The sequence below is a fragment of the Molossus molossus genome, unplaced genomic scaffold (genome assembly GCF_014108415.1).
Source record: "Molossus molossus isolate mMolMol1 unplaced genomic scaffold, mMolMol1.p scaffold_m16_p_15, whole genome shotgun sequence".
In the NCBI taxonomy this organism is placed as follows: Eukaryota; Metazoa; Chordata; class Mammalia; order Chiroptera; family Molossidae; genus Molossus; species Molossus molossus.
Genome location: NW_023425350.1, coordinates 49,789,502 through 49,805,369, shown reverse-complemented (window position 1 = coordinate 49,805,369; position 15,868 = coordinate 49,789,502). Strand labels below are relative to the sequence as shown.

Sequence of the window (15,868 nt, the reverse complement as noted above, 5' to 3'; positions counted from 1 at the left end):
TAAGTTCTTTGGTTTATCTCTTTCCACCCCCCCCACCCCCCATCCCTCTGAGGTTTGTCAGTCTGTTCCCTACTTCCATGACTCTGGAAATCTTTTGATTGACAGCTTATATTGTTCGTGATATTCCATAATTATGGTACTTGTCTTTTCTCTGACTGGCATATTTCACTCAGCATAATACTCTTCAGATCCCTCCATGTTGTCTCAAAGGGTAAAAGATCTTTTTTACAGCTGCTTGGTATTCCATTGTGTAAATGTACCACAGCTTTTTTATCTACTCATCTACTGATGGACACTTGGGTTGTTACCAGATCTTAGCTATTGCAAATAGTGCTACTATGAACATAGAGGTGTATATATTTTTTATGTTTGGTGTTTCAGGCTTCTTAGGATATATTCCAAGAAGTGGAATCACTGGGTCAAATTGCAGTTCAATTTTTAATTTTTTGAGGAAGCACCATATTGTTTTCCAGAGTGGCTGTACCAGTCTGCATCCCTACCAGCAGTGTGCTAGAGTCTCCTTTTCTCCACATCCTTGCCAGCACTTGTTTGAGGATTTGTTGATGGTAGCCATTCTGGTAGGTGTGAGGTGATATCTCATAGTCGTTTTAATTTGCATCTCTCTGATAATTAGTGATGTTGAGCTGTCTCCTGGCAATTTGTATGTCCTGTTTGGAGAATTGTCTATTCAGGTCCTCTGCCCATTTCTAAATTGGATTGTTTGTCTTCCTTTTGTTGAGTTTTATGAGAACTCTATATATTTTGGATATTAACTCCTTATCCGATGTATCATTGGCAAATATGTTCTCCATATGGGTTCCTTTTTCATTTTGATGCTGGTTTCTTTTGTTGTACAGAACCTTTTTAGTTTGATGTAGTCCCATTTATAAATTTTGTTTGTTTGTTTCTCTCTCTCTTTCTCTCTTTTTTTTAATCCTCACCCAAGGATATTTCTCCATTTATCTTCAGATAGACTGTGGTAGGGGAGAAACATTGATGTGAGAGAGACTAGTTGTCTTCTGCATGACCAGGGCCGGGGACCAAACTATAACTGAGGTACATGCCCCTGATTGGAATCAAACCCACAACCCGTTGGTCTGCAGGCTGATGTTCTAACTGCTGAGCCAAACCAGCCAAGGCTCCTTTGTTTCTCTTGCCCTAGGTGATGTATTAGTGAAAATTCTGCTACATTTATTGCCTGAAATTTTTCTGCCTACATCTTCTAGGATTTTTATGGTTTCACAAGTTACATTTAAGTCTTTTATCCATTTTGAGTTTATTCTTGTGTACGGTGTAAAGTTGATGGTCTAGTTTCATTTTTTTGCAAGTAGCTGTCCAATTTTCCAATCACCATTAATTGAAGAGACTGTCTTTTCTTCATTGTATGCTCTTGCCTCCTTTGTCAAGTATTAATTGCACATACTGTCTTGGGTCAATTTCTGGTTCTCTGTTCTGTTCCATTGATCTGTATGCCTGTTCCTGTGCCAGTACCAGGCTGTTTTGATTACAGTGGTTTTGTACTATAACTTGATATCTGGTATTGTGATCCCTCCCACTTTGTTCTTCTTTTTCAAGATTACTGTGGCTATTCTGGTCTTTTTTGGTTCCATATAAACTTTTGGATTATGTGTTCTAGATCTGTGAAATATGTCATTGGTACTTTAATAGGGATTGCATTGAATCTGTAGATTACTTTGGGTAGTATGGGCATTTTAATGAAGTTGATTTTTCCAGTCCATGAACATGGTATATGTTTTCACTTTTTGTATTTCCCTCTATTTCTTTTTTCAATGCCCTGTAGTTTTCTGAGAATGGGTCTTTTACCTCCTTGATTAAGTTTATTTCTAGGTATCTTATTTTTGTTGTTGCAATGGTAAATGGGACTGTTTTTTTAGTTTTCCTTTCTGAGTATTTATTATTAGTGTATAAGAATGCCATTGATTCCTGGATGTTAGTTTTGTATCCTGCTACTTTGCCAAATTCATTTATTAAATCTAGTAGATTTTTGATGGCGTCTTTAGGGTTTTCTATGTACAGTATCATGTCATCTGTGAATAATGAGAGTTTCACTTCCTCCTTTTCTGTTTGGATGCCTTCTATTTTTTTTTCTTGTCTAATTGCTGTGACTAAGACTTCCTGTGTTATGTTAAATAAGAGTGGCAAAAATGGGCATCCTTGTCTTGTTCCTATTCTTAAGGGAAATGCTTTTAGTTTTTCCCAATGAGTATGATGTTGGCTGTAGGTTTTTCATATATGGCTTTTATTATGTTGAGCTATGATCCCTCTATTCCCACATTGCTGAGTGTTTTTTATCAGAAATGGGTTGTGGATATTGCCGAATGCTTTTTCAGCATCCATTGATATGATCATATGATTTTTATCTTTCATTAGGTTTATCTGGTGCATCACATTTATAGATTTGCAAATGTTGTACCAGACTTGCATCCCTGGGATGAATCCCACGTGGTCATGGTAAATAACTTTTTTAATATATTGCTGGATCCAGTTTGCTAATATTTTGTTGAGGATTTTGGCGTCTATGTTCGTCAGGGATATTGGCCTGTAGTTTTTTTTCTTTGTAGTGTCTTTATCTGCTTTTGGAAGTAGGATTATGCTGGCCTCATAAAAAGAGCTCGGAACTCTTCCTTTCTCTTGAATTTTTTGGAATAGTTTAAGGAGAATGAGCATTAGTTCTTTGAATGTTCGGTAAAACTCCCCTGTGAAATATCTCATACCCAGGCTTTTGTTTGCTGGGAGTTTACATCTTTAATTTCCTTAGTTGTCACTGGTCTGTTCTAGTTTTCTGACTCTTTCTGGTTCAGTTTTCAGAGACTGTGTGATTCTAGGAATTTGTCCATTTTGCCAAGGTTGTCCATTTTGTTGGAGTATAATTGTTCATAGTATTTTCTAATAATCCTTTGTATTTCTGTGGTGTCAGTTGTTACTTCTCTTTCATTTCTGATTTTGTTTATTTGGGTTCTCTCTGTTTTTTTGGTAAGTCTAGGTAAAGGTTCATCAATCTTGTTTATCTTTTCAAAGAACCAGCTCTGTTTCATTGATCTTTTGAATTTTTTTTTAGTCTCTATATCATTTATTTCCACTATGACCTTTATTATTTCTTTCCTTCTATTTGCTTTTCCATTTAATGTTTTTTTCACATGTTAATCTTTTTGTTTTCATATAGTTTTCATACTTATCATGTTATTAACTGTGTCATATTCCATCCCATGGACATTTCACAATGTTTTTAACCTGCCCCTGTTAACAGGCATTCAATTTGCCTCAAGTTTTTTTTTGTTTAGAGTTTTGGAAGAGTGACTTTAAAAAAATAAAGAAATGAGTATCATCATGTATATAATTCTTTTGGAATAAATGTATCTTATGGTTATAAAATTATTGTTAAATTTTCCAAAGTATCTTTTTACCTTATCAGCTACAATACATGAGGTAGATTTTCAGTCTATCCTACCAGCATTGATTTTCCTTTTTTTCTTAGCTTTATAGACAAAAATGGTACTGCACTTCAGCTTGTGTTAATTTCTTTCCATATTTGTTTACTAGTTAATTTTGCTTTGTGAATTGTCTGTTTATGTTCTTTGCTCATGTAACTATTGCAAACTTAATATGAATTTTATCAATTTGTATAAACCCTGTGGAATAATATAAACCTCTTGTCATATTTGCAGGAATTGTTTTCTCTCTAAAGCAGCCTTTATAATAACCAATTTTATTTTATTCTTGGAGATAAATCTAATAGAATAGTGCCTCCTTTTCTGTGTTTATTATCCCTTTTAATGATTTTTTATGTACTTTTTCTATTCCCTCTCAGATGCTTGCCTTTTAGCCATTTTATTACATGCATTTGTATTTCTCATAGGTAGTGACACCGTTTAGTTAGTAGTCCTATAATTTGCATTAAAGTGAGGAAGTTGAAATTAAATTGAGAAGAATTATTTGTTAATTTTATTTAATATTTCCACAGGGAAATTAAACTTAATTATATATGAAATAGTATTCTGAAACCCCATATAAGAGATCACAGATGTAAAATTAGTTTATTCATCTGTGTAAAGAATAATGCCAATGATTATATGAGTAGTAAGGAAATAATTAAAATGGCACTTGTATTATTCTAAATAACTAACACATTAGTTTTAGGCTTAAGCAAAGAAAATAAAGCATGATTTGAATTGCATAACATTTGTGTTTGCCTTGTCAGTCAAACCTTGTTGATAACTTAGGCAGAGTTGTTGGCTTTTCTGTATATCTATTGGGAAATTTAAGTCAGACAGTAATATATGGGTTATCTCTGATATTAAGTACAATTTACCCAATTAGAAGTCAGAAAAATGTGAATATTTTTCAGATGTTATAACAAGTATATTATTGCCATGTATACAGGAAGCCATAAGAAGAAAATGCGGGAAAGAAATGTCATTATTTTCTGTTGACTTTGGCAACTCACTTTTATTTATGATAGGAACTGTGAAGGTATGGGACCCAAGGCAAAAAGATGATCCTGTTGCTAATATGGAACCTGTACAAGGAGAAAACAAGAGAGACTGTTGGACGGTGGCATTTGGTAAGTTGTTGACGAACTCTTGGCTTTGAAGTATCAGATGGTAAAAGCACAGTGCTTCAAGAAAGCCCTGTAGTCTCTGTATAGTCTGTTTTGTGAGTTATTCTGACAGTTTAGAAGCAAATAAATGTGGTGAATTCCAACCTCTATGGCCTGGGTTTGAATTCTCACAGTGCTACTTATTGGCTGTGTGACCTGGGGCAAGTTCTTAAGCTTCTCTGTGTCTTGGTTGCTTCATTTATAAAATGGAAGTAATAATAGAATTTACTTAATAGTGTTGGTATAAGGATTCAGCGGGTTAATACATGTAAAGTGCTTAGAATTGTGCTTAGATTATTAAGTGCTCAAAAAAAATTTGCTGTTGCTATGTACTTGTGTTTAACTAGATAATACTGGCCCAGTTAGAACAAAATCCCAGTATTGAAACTAAGTAGAGCCTTAAGGGCAAATGGTAATCTAACAAATCTTACATTATACTCTACATAGAGTATGTTTATTTTCTAGAAAATAGTTATACCATTACAAAATTGTTTTTTGTAAATTATATTTTTCTCTTAATATATTTATTTCATTATTATTTTTTCTTTATTGGTTTTTAGAGAGGGAAAGAGAGATAGAAACATTGATGAGAGAGAACATCGATTGGCTGCCTCCAGCATGTCCCCCACTGGGGATTTGGCCCACAACCTGGGCATGTGCCCTGGTCGGGAATCGAACTGGCGACCTCTTGGTGCATGGGTCGATGTTCAACCACTCAGCCACACTGGCATCTATTACTATATTTAAAATGAATGTTGAGCCCTGGCCGGTTTGGCTCAGCGGTTAGAGCGTTAGCCTGCAGTCCGGAGAGACCCGGGTTCGGTTCCCGCTAAGGGCATGTAACTTGGTTGCAGTTTGTCCCCGGCCCTGGATGGGTCGTACGGGTGGCAACCACTCGATGTGTCCCTTTCATGTCGATGTTTCTCTCTCTCTCTCTCCCTCCCACTCTATCTGAACAAAAAATGGAAAAATGTCCTCGGGTGAGGATAAAAAAAAAAAAAAGAATGTTGATTTTGTAGTACTAATTGATATTTACCCTTGTGTCTCTTGCTGAGCACCATAATTGAAATAATTTTTGCTAGTAAGAGATATAGGCCATATTTAGTTTTAAAGCTCTATTTTCTTATATATTATAAGCAATAATATATAAATTTAAGGCATATATACTTGGAGAGTATTTCAGGATTAGTATTTAGAATCATTGTCTAAAAATTGACATAATAACTAAAAAGTAATTACCTTTGGATTCATTAAAGCTTTTCATCATTGATCTAAGGGACATAAGTAAAATTTTAAATATAGGACATTAAATATAAAAAGAAAATCCATTGATTTGACAGCTTTTTATGATGCAAGTAGGTGCAAAGCTGTGGGCATATAAAGGTGAAACATGTACTGTATAGCTTCAAGATGCTTGTAGTTTAGTAAAGAGGACATGATGTCTACATTGATTATAGTACAAGATCGGAGTGATAAAGGGCCACAAGAGGCATGGGTAAATAAATGTAGGAGGAATCCCGCGGGAGAGATGACCAGGGTTGAGGCGGGGAGGGGAGGGTACATTTTTACCTCAAGGATATATAGAATTTGAACCACTGAAATTGGAAGGAAATTTCAAGTATAAGGACTAGCTTGAAAAGTGTCCAAGAAAGTATATAGAATGAAATACTGTGGTAGGATTAACTGTAAAGATGACTCAGGCCCACGGCCAGAGATGTTTAGATGGTCTAGAGGTAGTAATAAAACTTTTTTTCAAGGAATGTTTTTTTCAAGGATGAGATATGATCAGAGCTTTAGGAGAATTAACCTGGTGTTATGTAGTGGGGAGAAAGATAAGTGTCAGAGGGAATATGAGTTCTTAAGTTTTGTAATATTCCAGGAAAGACATAGGTTAGAAGCAATGAAGATGAGACAGAGCAGATTGATTTAAAAGATAATATTATGGCAAAATAAATACAATTTGGAAATTTTTTTGAAGATGAGGAATAAGGGAAAGGATGTGTCCAAGTGACTATATTTTTAAGGCTGATTATGGGGTGAAGGATATTATTAATTGAAGAAGTCCCACAGTGGCTGCAGTATGGAGTTTCCTAGAAAAATTAAAAATGGAACTGCCTCATAACTCAGCAATTCTACTTTTGGGAATATATCTGAAGAAACACAAAACACTGATTTGAAAGAATATATGCATCCCTATGTTCACTGCAGCATCATTTACATTCGCCAAAATTTGGAAGCAGCCCAAGTGTCCTTCAGTAGATGCAGATGAATGGATTAAAAAAGCTGTGGTACATTTACACAATGGAATACTATTCAGCCATAAAAAAAGAAGGAAATTTTACCATTTGCGACAGTGTGTATGGCCTGGAGAGCATTATGCTAAGTGAAATATGCCAGTCAGAGAAAGATAAATACCATATGATTTTACTCATATGTGGAATCTAATGAATATAATAAACAAAACGGAAACAGACTCATAGATAGAGAACAGACTGACAGCCATCAGAGGGGAGCAGGGTTTCAGGGCTGGGTAGAAAAGATGAAGGTATTAAGCAAGCAAAAACAAAAACAAAAAAACCTATAGAACTCATAGACACAGACGACAGTGCTGATTACCCGAGAGAAAGGGGACTAGAGGGAGGTAGAAGAGGGTAAAGGAGGACAAACGGTGATGGAAGGAGACTTGACTTAGGGTGGTAGATACACAACACAGTATACACAGATGATGTGTTATATTGTGCCTGAAACCTGTATAACTGTATTAACCAATGTCATTCCAATAAATTCATTAAAAATTAAGGAAAAAAGAAAGAAAGAAAGTCCCACAAAGTGTGTGATGGTTTGTAAAGGAAGATGGTGAAGTCAGTTTTGGACATCTGAGTTTAGGAGGCTGTGGTAGCATCTAAAGGGAGCCCTCAGTGGAAATGCAGAGCTGGAGTTTATGAGAAAGAGAGGAGATTGGAGGCAGTAGAGAGAACAAAGGCGTTGGGATAAGGTGCCCAGATAGCCCAGCACAGTTACAGGGGCCTCCCTCTCACTTAACACATTTTCTTTGGCAAGTAGTACCCCTGAAAAAATCTCTGGAATCAAGTAAGATGAATTTAACTACAGATAATAAATTTACAGGTGTGATCATCCAACTAAAAATATATCACAGGGTGCTACAACTTATTTCAGGTTTTCTTACAAAGATGAGATAACACCAGAACAAACTTGCAAAATAAATAAGTTTTAAAGTGGTTTCTATTTACATTCAAATATAGTTACTACCAAAGAAAGCAGTGGAAGTATAGCTGTATTTATTCTACCAAATTATACTATGTTTGGACTGTAGTTGACCTTTTGTCTTTGCAGATACAGTTGGCCCTCATTTATCGTGGTTAATCAGTTCCAGACTCTACGGCGATAAATGAATTTCCAAGAAGTGGGATTCTTTATTCACATACAGTCGACTCTCGCCACTTCGCGTTTCGACTTTCACGGCTTCACTCTTGTGCAGTTTTTTCAAATATAGAAGTCGAAGCGGGAAGTGGTGAGGGACGACTGTAAAGTATAGAGAGAACATTTGCTCTCAACTTAGAATCCAATAAATATTTTCACTTATCCCTTTAGTATAGAATGAGCTTTAAAAAACGCATATCAGCCCTGGGCAGTTTGGATCAGCAGTGGAGTGTCGGCCCACGGACCAATCAATGAGTCGTGGGTTCAATTCCAGCCAAGGACGTGTACCTCAGTTGTGGTTCATCCCCGGCCCTGGTTGGGTCGTGCGGGAGGCAACCAGTCGATGTGGCTCTGTCACATCGATGTTTCTCTCTGTCTCTCTGTCTCTCTCCCTCCCTCCCTCCCACTCTTATCTAATGATAAATGGAAAATATCCTCAGGTGAGGAATTGAAAAAATACACACACACACACACACACGTGTGTGTGTGTATATATCAGATACCAAATTACTAATCTGATGTCCTGTCAGGATTGCTAACATGGGATTCTACCCAAAGTGATTTTGTAAAATCTGATTCAGTACAAATTATATGCCTAGTTTCATAAAAGTATTTTAGCAGCCTGCAGATTAGCTTTTATAAAGATCTGAAATGTTGTGTCTCGGCGTGCAGGCAATGCTTATAATCAAGAGGAGCGTGTTGTGTGTGCTGGCTATGACAACGGGGACATCAAACTGTTTGATCTCAGAAGTATGTCACTGCGATGGGAGACTAACATTAAGAATGGGGTAATGTACATTTGGATTCTCTTTAGTTTCTCTGAGCATATTTTCATCCACCTCTGAACTACTACAAAAGGAAAGTGACTCTAATAACTCTTCTCGGTAAACCCTGCTACCAGTGGTTCTTAACCTTTCGGGGCTGTGGAGCCCTTTGGGAATCTAATGAGAAGCACGGACCCTCTTTTGGAAAGTGAGCACACACCCTGATGTGTGGCAGTTCTGGGTGAGTCACCAGCCCCTGCAGCCCGACGTGGACACCTGTGGGCCATGCATTGTGATAGCAAAATGAGCATGTAAGAGGCCTTTTTTCTGCTAATATTAGAAAGCCTGAAAATAGTAATAGTCTTCCCAGGTACTTTCAGATTTTTGGTTCCAGAGCTCTGTGCCTTTTGCAAAGAATGTGATTCCCTCCTGTTTTCTAAAGTTAGCCTTGACTTAACTGTGTACAGTAATTGGGGAACTCAAGATGGTTTGAGCTAAAAAAACAGAGATGGTTTGATCATAGTAACCAAGAGGACATTTTTTATGGTTTAAAAGTTTTTAATGTATTATTCAAAACACAAAATGATTGTTTAAATGCTTTCAATTTTAAAGTTGTTATACTTCGTTTGAAAGAACCTCCTGAATATTAATCATTAGACCATCAGTGATAAATATTCTCTATTTTCAGGTGTGTAGCTTGGAGTTTGACAGAAAAGATATAAGTATGAATAAACTAGTAGCGACATCTCTGGAAGGAAAGTTTCATGTTTTTGACATGAGAACACAGCATCCGACCAAAGGGTTTGCTTCTGTTTCAGAAAAGGTAAATCTGTGGGAAATGTCTTTCTGTGAAGAGGAATGTTCTTATCTTGTTTTAAATTCATAAGTAGACTTAGTCACCAAGGTTCCTTCCAGGTCTTTATGTGAAGGGAGCTATTTTTAATATGTTCTTGTGGGATCTTGACAAGGTTTTTTGTGCAAAGAGTACTTTCCCAAAGTTTACCAGTTTTAGACTTCTTGGTTATAATAAAGGTCTCAGCTGGCTAGGAATCTGATTTTGTAGTTAAGGAGCAAGCATAGGAAAACTAGCTGATGACAGGAGTTTGATCAACAAAACCTAGCCTGCGTTTGCTGATAATATATAAGATTTGTATTTATACCTAATTATATAGTTTTAAGTGTAAACCAATATACGCCTTAGTATACTACTAATTAAATACGTTTCAAAAATACATCAACATATATATATTATGCCGTTTAATCAGATTTTATTTTACATTCTAGTTTGCTGTGTTAAATAAAATTATTTAAAGTGTTAATCACTGTGATACATAGTAGGTGCTCAAAAATTTTATTCATTCATTCATTCATTCATTCATTCATACTTACATACATACATACTTTGTCTTGTTCCTAATATTTGATGCAGCTTAGAAGGAAATGTGGTATTAACAACATTCAAAGGGAAAATGCTAGTTTAAAAAAAAAATAAGATGACATCTGGAGTAAGAGGATTGCATAAAATTTATGCGAAAACATCCTATCATTTGCAAGAAATGGGTTAGAAATATGACTGTGAGCTTTCTCTAGTATAAAAATAAAGGTCAGTTACCAACTTGTAGTTTTTGTAAGATTAAAATATGTAAGTTGTTCAGGAAATAAAAACTCACTCCTTTTCTCATTCTACCATGGATTCTGTAGAACTTCTCAAACATTTATCTTATTTTCTTGTTATAATGATTATTGCATGCAAATCACTGCCAATACTAAATTCTTAACAAAGTAACTCATACATTGTAATATTGTTTTGCCTTTGTTATTTCAGAATATACTAAGTATCAACATAAAGAGCTTTACTAAATTATTTTATATACAACTGCAACATGTTTCTTATCTATAAATTATAGTGTTATCTTCAAAAATTTTTTTTTTACTTTTAGTTAATCTAATAATTGCTAAGTCTGACAAATAAATGTTGTATTTTAAGAGGTCATATCTCCTCTTACTTGTGGGGTTTTTATCAACTTCCAGAAGAAAATGAGAGTTAAGCTACAAAACAAATTAAAATATGTTTTAAGAGCTTAAACCTAATCACTTGAGGACTCACACACTTAAAGTGTGTATTTGGAGATGTGTTTTTATCTGCTAATGGTAATTCTCTTAAAAGACTATTAAAATCAAATATCAAGACTAATCACTCACTAAAATGTGAAGTGGCTTAGATCACGTTAGGCAGTCGCACTGCTTCTACAAAGCAGAAGTCTTTCATCCCTCCGGTCCTGTCCCTTCGCAGCCCCTCCCCTCCCCTCCTCTCTGTTCCCCACAGTGGATATAGCACTCCTAGCATTGATTTACTGGCTGTTAACATGCTAGCCAGCTGTTCACCTTTATCTAGTTGCCATTTTTATCTTTTAGTTTAATAAGACTAATAAGGCCTTGGCTTATTGTGACCATAGACACTCTATAAGTTCTTATTTTGGAGACCAGAGAAGTCCACTGGTGTAGATTGAAAATAGAACTCTGGGAGCTATAGGTTAAAATTCATTCTGTATATGGGAACAATCCGTACTCTCCACTCAGTTTTACTGTGAACCTAAAACTGCACTAAAATATAAAGTTTATTTTTTTAATTCAATCTATATTTTTCCCTTAGGAAGAAGTATGTGGTTTTGTATTTTAACTTTTTTCCTCTTCAGAGTGAGCTAGAGCTACAAATATATAAAATCTATTTGCATGATTTATATGATGCTTTAAGCTTAGCCTTTTAATCTGATATCTTTTTTAATCCAGTAGAACTTTGTTTCATAAAGCAGTTCTGATGGGTTCCTGTAAATCTCTGTAGCCATTATAAAGAGAAGGACCAGAAAATCATTACTTTTATAGCAGCTGTTGAAACTATAGAAGTAAAATTTCTTTCTTTACTGGGTTTGTCTTCCAGGGCAGTCTTTATTATATAAACTTACAAACCACTTGTGTGCCTCTCGTCCTGTTTAGGCTCATAAATCTACCGTGTGGCAGGTCCGACACCTGCCACAGAACAGAGAGCTGTTCCTGACAGCTGGTGGCGCCGGCGGCCTCCACCTCTGGAAGTAGTAAGTCCCCGCCGTGCACCTGGCTCCTTTGTAGGTTACTTGAGGGCATCAAGTAGGATTAGATTGAACTTCTTTGCCTTATTTTCCTCCTTTGACTTAGTTCATTTTGCTATGATTTTAAATTTTATGATATTACATAAGTATTATTTTCTAAGCAGTCTTAAAACAAATCTACTTATTGTACACATAGTAAATATTAAGCCTTTGACACATTAGTAAATTTGTTTGTATTTAGTTGTCCATATATTATAGTGGGTCAGGAACAATTCTTTTTATAGATTTGAAATCATGGGTTTTTGCTAGTTGTGGTTTTTTTTTGTTTTGTTTTGTTTTTTAATAGGAAAACTTTCACCGAAAGCTTTTGTGCAGTATTATAATCAGGGCGTCAGAACACTACCTCTAGAAGATAGGAGAAGTTTGGAACTGTTAGTTTTAGATCCTAATAATTCACTTGTTCAAGTTCAGATAACACCCTTGTAATAGAACCAAAACAGAGTGGAGGCCTCTGATTGGTCTCCAGGAAGCTTTGTCATTGACTTTGTTTTCTGCATGCCACAGCAGGTGAGGGGCAGTGAGAGCTTACCCTGCACCGTGCGTTCAGTCCTAAGGGCCCAGAGGTGGCAGATACTAGACTAGCTGTCTATTTAAAAGGCCTGATAAAAATTGTGTTAATGATTATCTCTTTCTGTAAATATCACCCAAGAAAAAAGAAAAAAAAAAAACAAGTCATCAATGAAAGATACTTCAGAAATAAAATTCGAAAAAAAAAGAAATAAAAGAAAAACATCTTAAATGCTTCTGGGACTTCCATATTTACAAAATACTTTTCTATTTATTAGTTCCTTTTAGAAGCTAGAAGGGCTACAGAAGTATTTAGAGATATAGCTGACCAAACACCAAGAATGAATGCTTTAGATATAGTTTCTGTGAATAAAAAGCAGAGGAAAAGTCTAAGAGATCTGAGAGAATGCCTGCTTGATGGGTCATTTGGTAGTTTCCCTTTCTCTAGCGCCTTGTTATGGTTCTTCCCTGGTCATTCCAACCCCATCTCCACTCAGGGCTACACTGCAGATGCCCGAGAGCCATGCAGCGGCACCTCACTGTTCTACCGGAGGACCGAACTCCTTAGGCTGCTTCCTTGAAGCACTCAGTCCCAGTTTTCTTTGTAATCCACGCATGGAGTTGTTTTCCCCGTGATACACAAACACATTTACAGCTGGGATTTTTTACTATCATGGATTTAGTTAACATCAGTGAGGTTGGTCTGTATGCAGTTAGAAATTTGTAATTTATCTCAGTTAACTTTAATTCTTAACATAACAGATATCTAGTGTAACCTTCAAATTGGTTTGGAGCTTTGCTGTCAGGTATTAACCAGCAAAGAAGAACTGTTTAAGAAAATGATATTTAGCTTTATTTCCATTTGCCAGTTTCCCTTGGTAGTAATGCAATTAAATTGTAACTATGTCTTGAGTACCTAATCAAGAATTCCTAAGGAAACTCATCTAGTTATTCAGAAATTGTTTTATGAATGAGTGGACCCCAACATGCTGATTGGTTTTTTTGCATTTTTGAAACACATAAAATCTCAAAATTTTAATGGACAGTGTAGAGAGTTTTAAAAGTCTGTTATGTGTTAAATACTAAGTTATTTCAGCCTTTGCTAAAAGACATGAAAAATGTTGACTGTTTATTCATCTGAATGTTTTATTCCTTTTAATCAAAAGTAATTGTAAGGTCTAAGAGGAAGAGGGAATAGTTACCTGTTTATCACTTCTATTTCTACTCTGCTTCTTAGTTGGTTTTATTTTTAAACTCTTGGACTTATTTTAAAAATACAGATAGTATCATAGTTAATACCTAACAGGCTTTAATAAATATGTTTTTATTGATTTTTGAGAGAGAGAGGTAAGGGGAGAGAGAGAAACATTGATCGGCTGCCTCCTGTACACCCCCTCCTGGGAATTAAGCCCACAACCTGGACATGTGCCCTGACCTGGAATCCAACCAGGACCTCTCAGTCCATGGAATGCCGCTCAATCCACTGAGCCACACTGGCCAGGCTACCTAACAGGCTTTAAAAGGCCTTCTAAGGAGGAGCAATACCCCAGTAACACCTCTATGTGCTGTAAGGGAAGTTTCCTCTCCCCTCTCAAATCTAGACCAAATAGTATTTATAAGTTGTTCACCTTCAACTCTTCTTATAAATTTATATTTCCAGCGGAAGGAAAATCACACATTTCAGACTGGCTTTTTTCTGTTTTGAAGCAATGGTGTTTCGGTCCAGAATCTCCTCCCAGCAGTGCCTGCCCAGAGTGGTACACACAAGGTTCTCAGGCTGGGACCTGCAGTGGAGCCCTGGGGTAGAAACCAGTGCCCGCCATCCGCTCTGGGGGTGTTTACATGGGGCTCTGCAGATGTTCCTGCAGCTTTGCCTTTCACATGCTGTATCTCCTCTTCCCTCTTTGTTCTTGCTTTTAGCGAATACCCTGTTCAGCGGTCCAAGAAAGACTCGGAGGGAGTAGAGATGGGAGTTGCGGGTTCGGTGAGCCTTCTGCAGAATGTTACATTGTCTACCCAGCCCATTTCCAGTTTGGACTGGAGTCCAGATAAAAGGGGCCTCTGCATCTGCAGTTCATTTGATCAGATGGTAAGAGTACTGATTATTACAAAACTCCATAAAATTTGATCTGAAGACTTTGGACTTTGAAACGTTCCAGCAGAACACTCATAGTATTTAGAATGTGTCCTGGATCCTCTGACCCCACTGAACAAGTTGGATTTGACTGATGACGAAAGGCTCAGACGCAAACCTCCAGGCTAGCTTCTCTCGGTGTGGAATGCCCAGCGGCGTGTTCCGGCCACCTGGCTGGTCACTGGGTTGCTGCTGCACATGGGGGTACCACGGTCTCCACAGCCGGCTGTGTTCCTCTCCTTTCGTTTCTGATACAAAGTTGATACTCATCTATATTTCAACATATTTAAAATTTTTTTTATCCTCACTCGAGGACATTTTTGCATTTATCTTCAGATAGAGTGGGAGGGAGGGAGGGGGGAAGAGAGAGAGAGAGAAACATCGATGTGAGAGAGATACATCGACTGGCTGCCACCCACATGACCCCATCCAGGGCCAGGGACAAACTGCAACCGAGGTACGTGCCCTTCCTGGGAACCAAACCCGGATCTCTCTGGTCCGTGGGCCAGAGCTCTAACCACTGAGAAAACTGGTCGGGGCAACATATTTAAATTTGTTCTGCATCCCCAAAGTTCCATATTTTATAATAAACACTTGTGTTGTGTTTCAGTGTTTATTTCCACTGTTGTGATAGGGATCACTTAATTGGGTTTAAAATGGTTTGCCTTGGTGAAACTGTGAATTAACCTTCATAAATACACTTGGAGAGGTTTCACAGTCACTAAGTTTCAGTACAAAATACTACTTTATAAAATAACCAAAGTATGTGGTCAAATGAGATTTGGGTAACTGTTTTTAGCAGTTTAACTCATAAAATAAAATGCTGTGATTTACAGAGACCTCTTTTTTACCTAAAAAACAGGTCTTGGATGTTGACTGTGGTAAATGATACTGACATGTTCAAGACTGGGGGGTTTTGTAGACTCACTTTTTGTCAAACTTTTTATATATTTTATGAATAAATTTTTGTTTTTGAAATCTGTGGTAAATCTGATTCTTTGAACTTAGTGGTAATAAAGCCAACACCATCACTTCTTTTGCTTTATAAATGCGTACTGAGTACCTCTTCATCCCTGGTGTCTTCAGAGTTCACTGTGTCTTTGGCTAAGCTCAGAGGTGTTCATTGTATCACACTTTTCTTAAAGCCCACCTTCCCTCCTCCATTCAAGAGACGGCCACCTAAACATGCGTAATACATGAAATTCATGTGATTGCAGGGTTTCTTGGAAAGTCACTTGTTTGAAATATTAATTTCAGA

General features: G+C 36.7%; 1 protein-coding gene across 4 annotated transcripts in view; it reads left to right on the top strand.

Annotated features, from left to right (window-relative positions):
• Positions 1–15,868, top strand: part of WDR92 (WD repeat domain 92) — a 56,415-nt gene that overhangs the window by 13,678 nt on the left and 26,869 nt on the right. For 2 of the 4 annotated variants that reach the window (XM_036263144.1, XM_036263145.1), the window contains exons 4-8: positions 4,481–4,582; positions 8,732–8,847; positions 9,512–9,646; positions 11,818–11,915; positions 14,397–14,565. In XM_036263144.1, the coding sequence (XP_036119037.1) occupies positions 4,481–4,582; positions 8,732–8,847; positions 9,512–9,646; positions 11,818–11,915; positions 14,397–14,565 (620 nt within the window). Of the gene's footprint in view, positions 1–4,480; positions 4,583–8,731; positions 8,848–9,511; positions 9,647–11,817; positions 11,916–14,396; positions 14,867–15,868 lie in introns of those variants that run through there. The other 2 variants (XM_036263146.1, XM_036263143.1) reach the window with 2 other exon arrangements.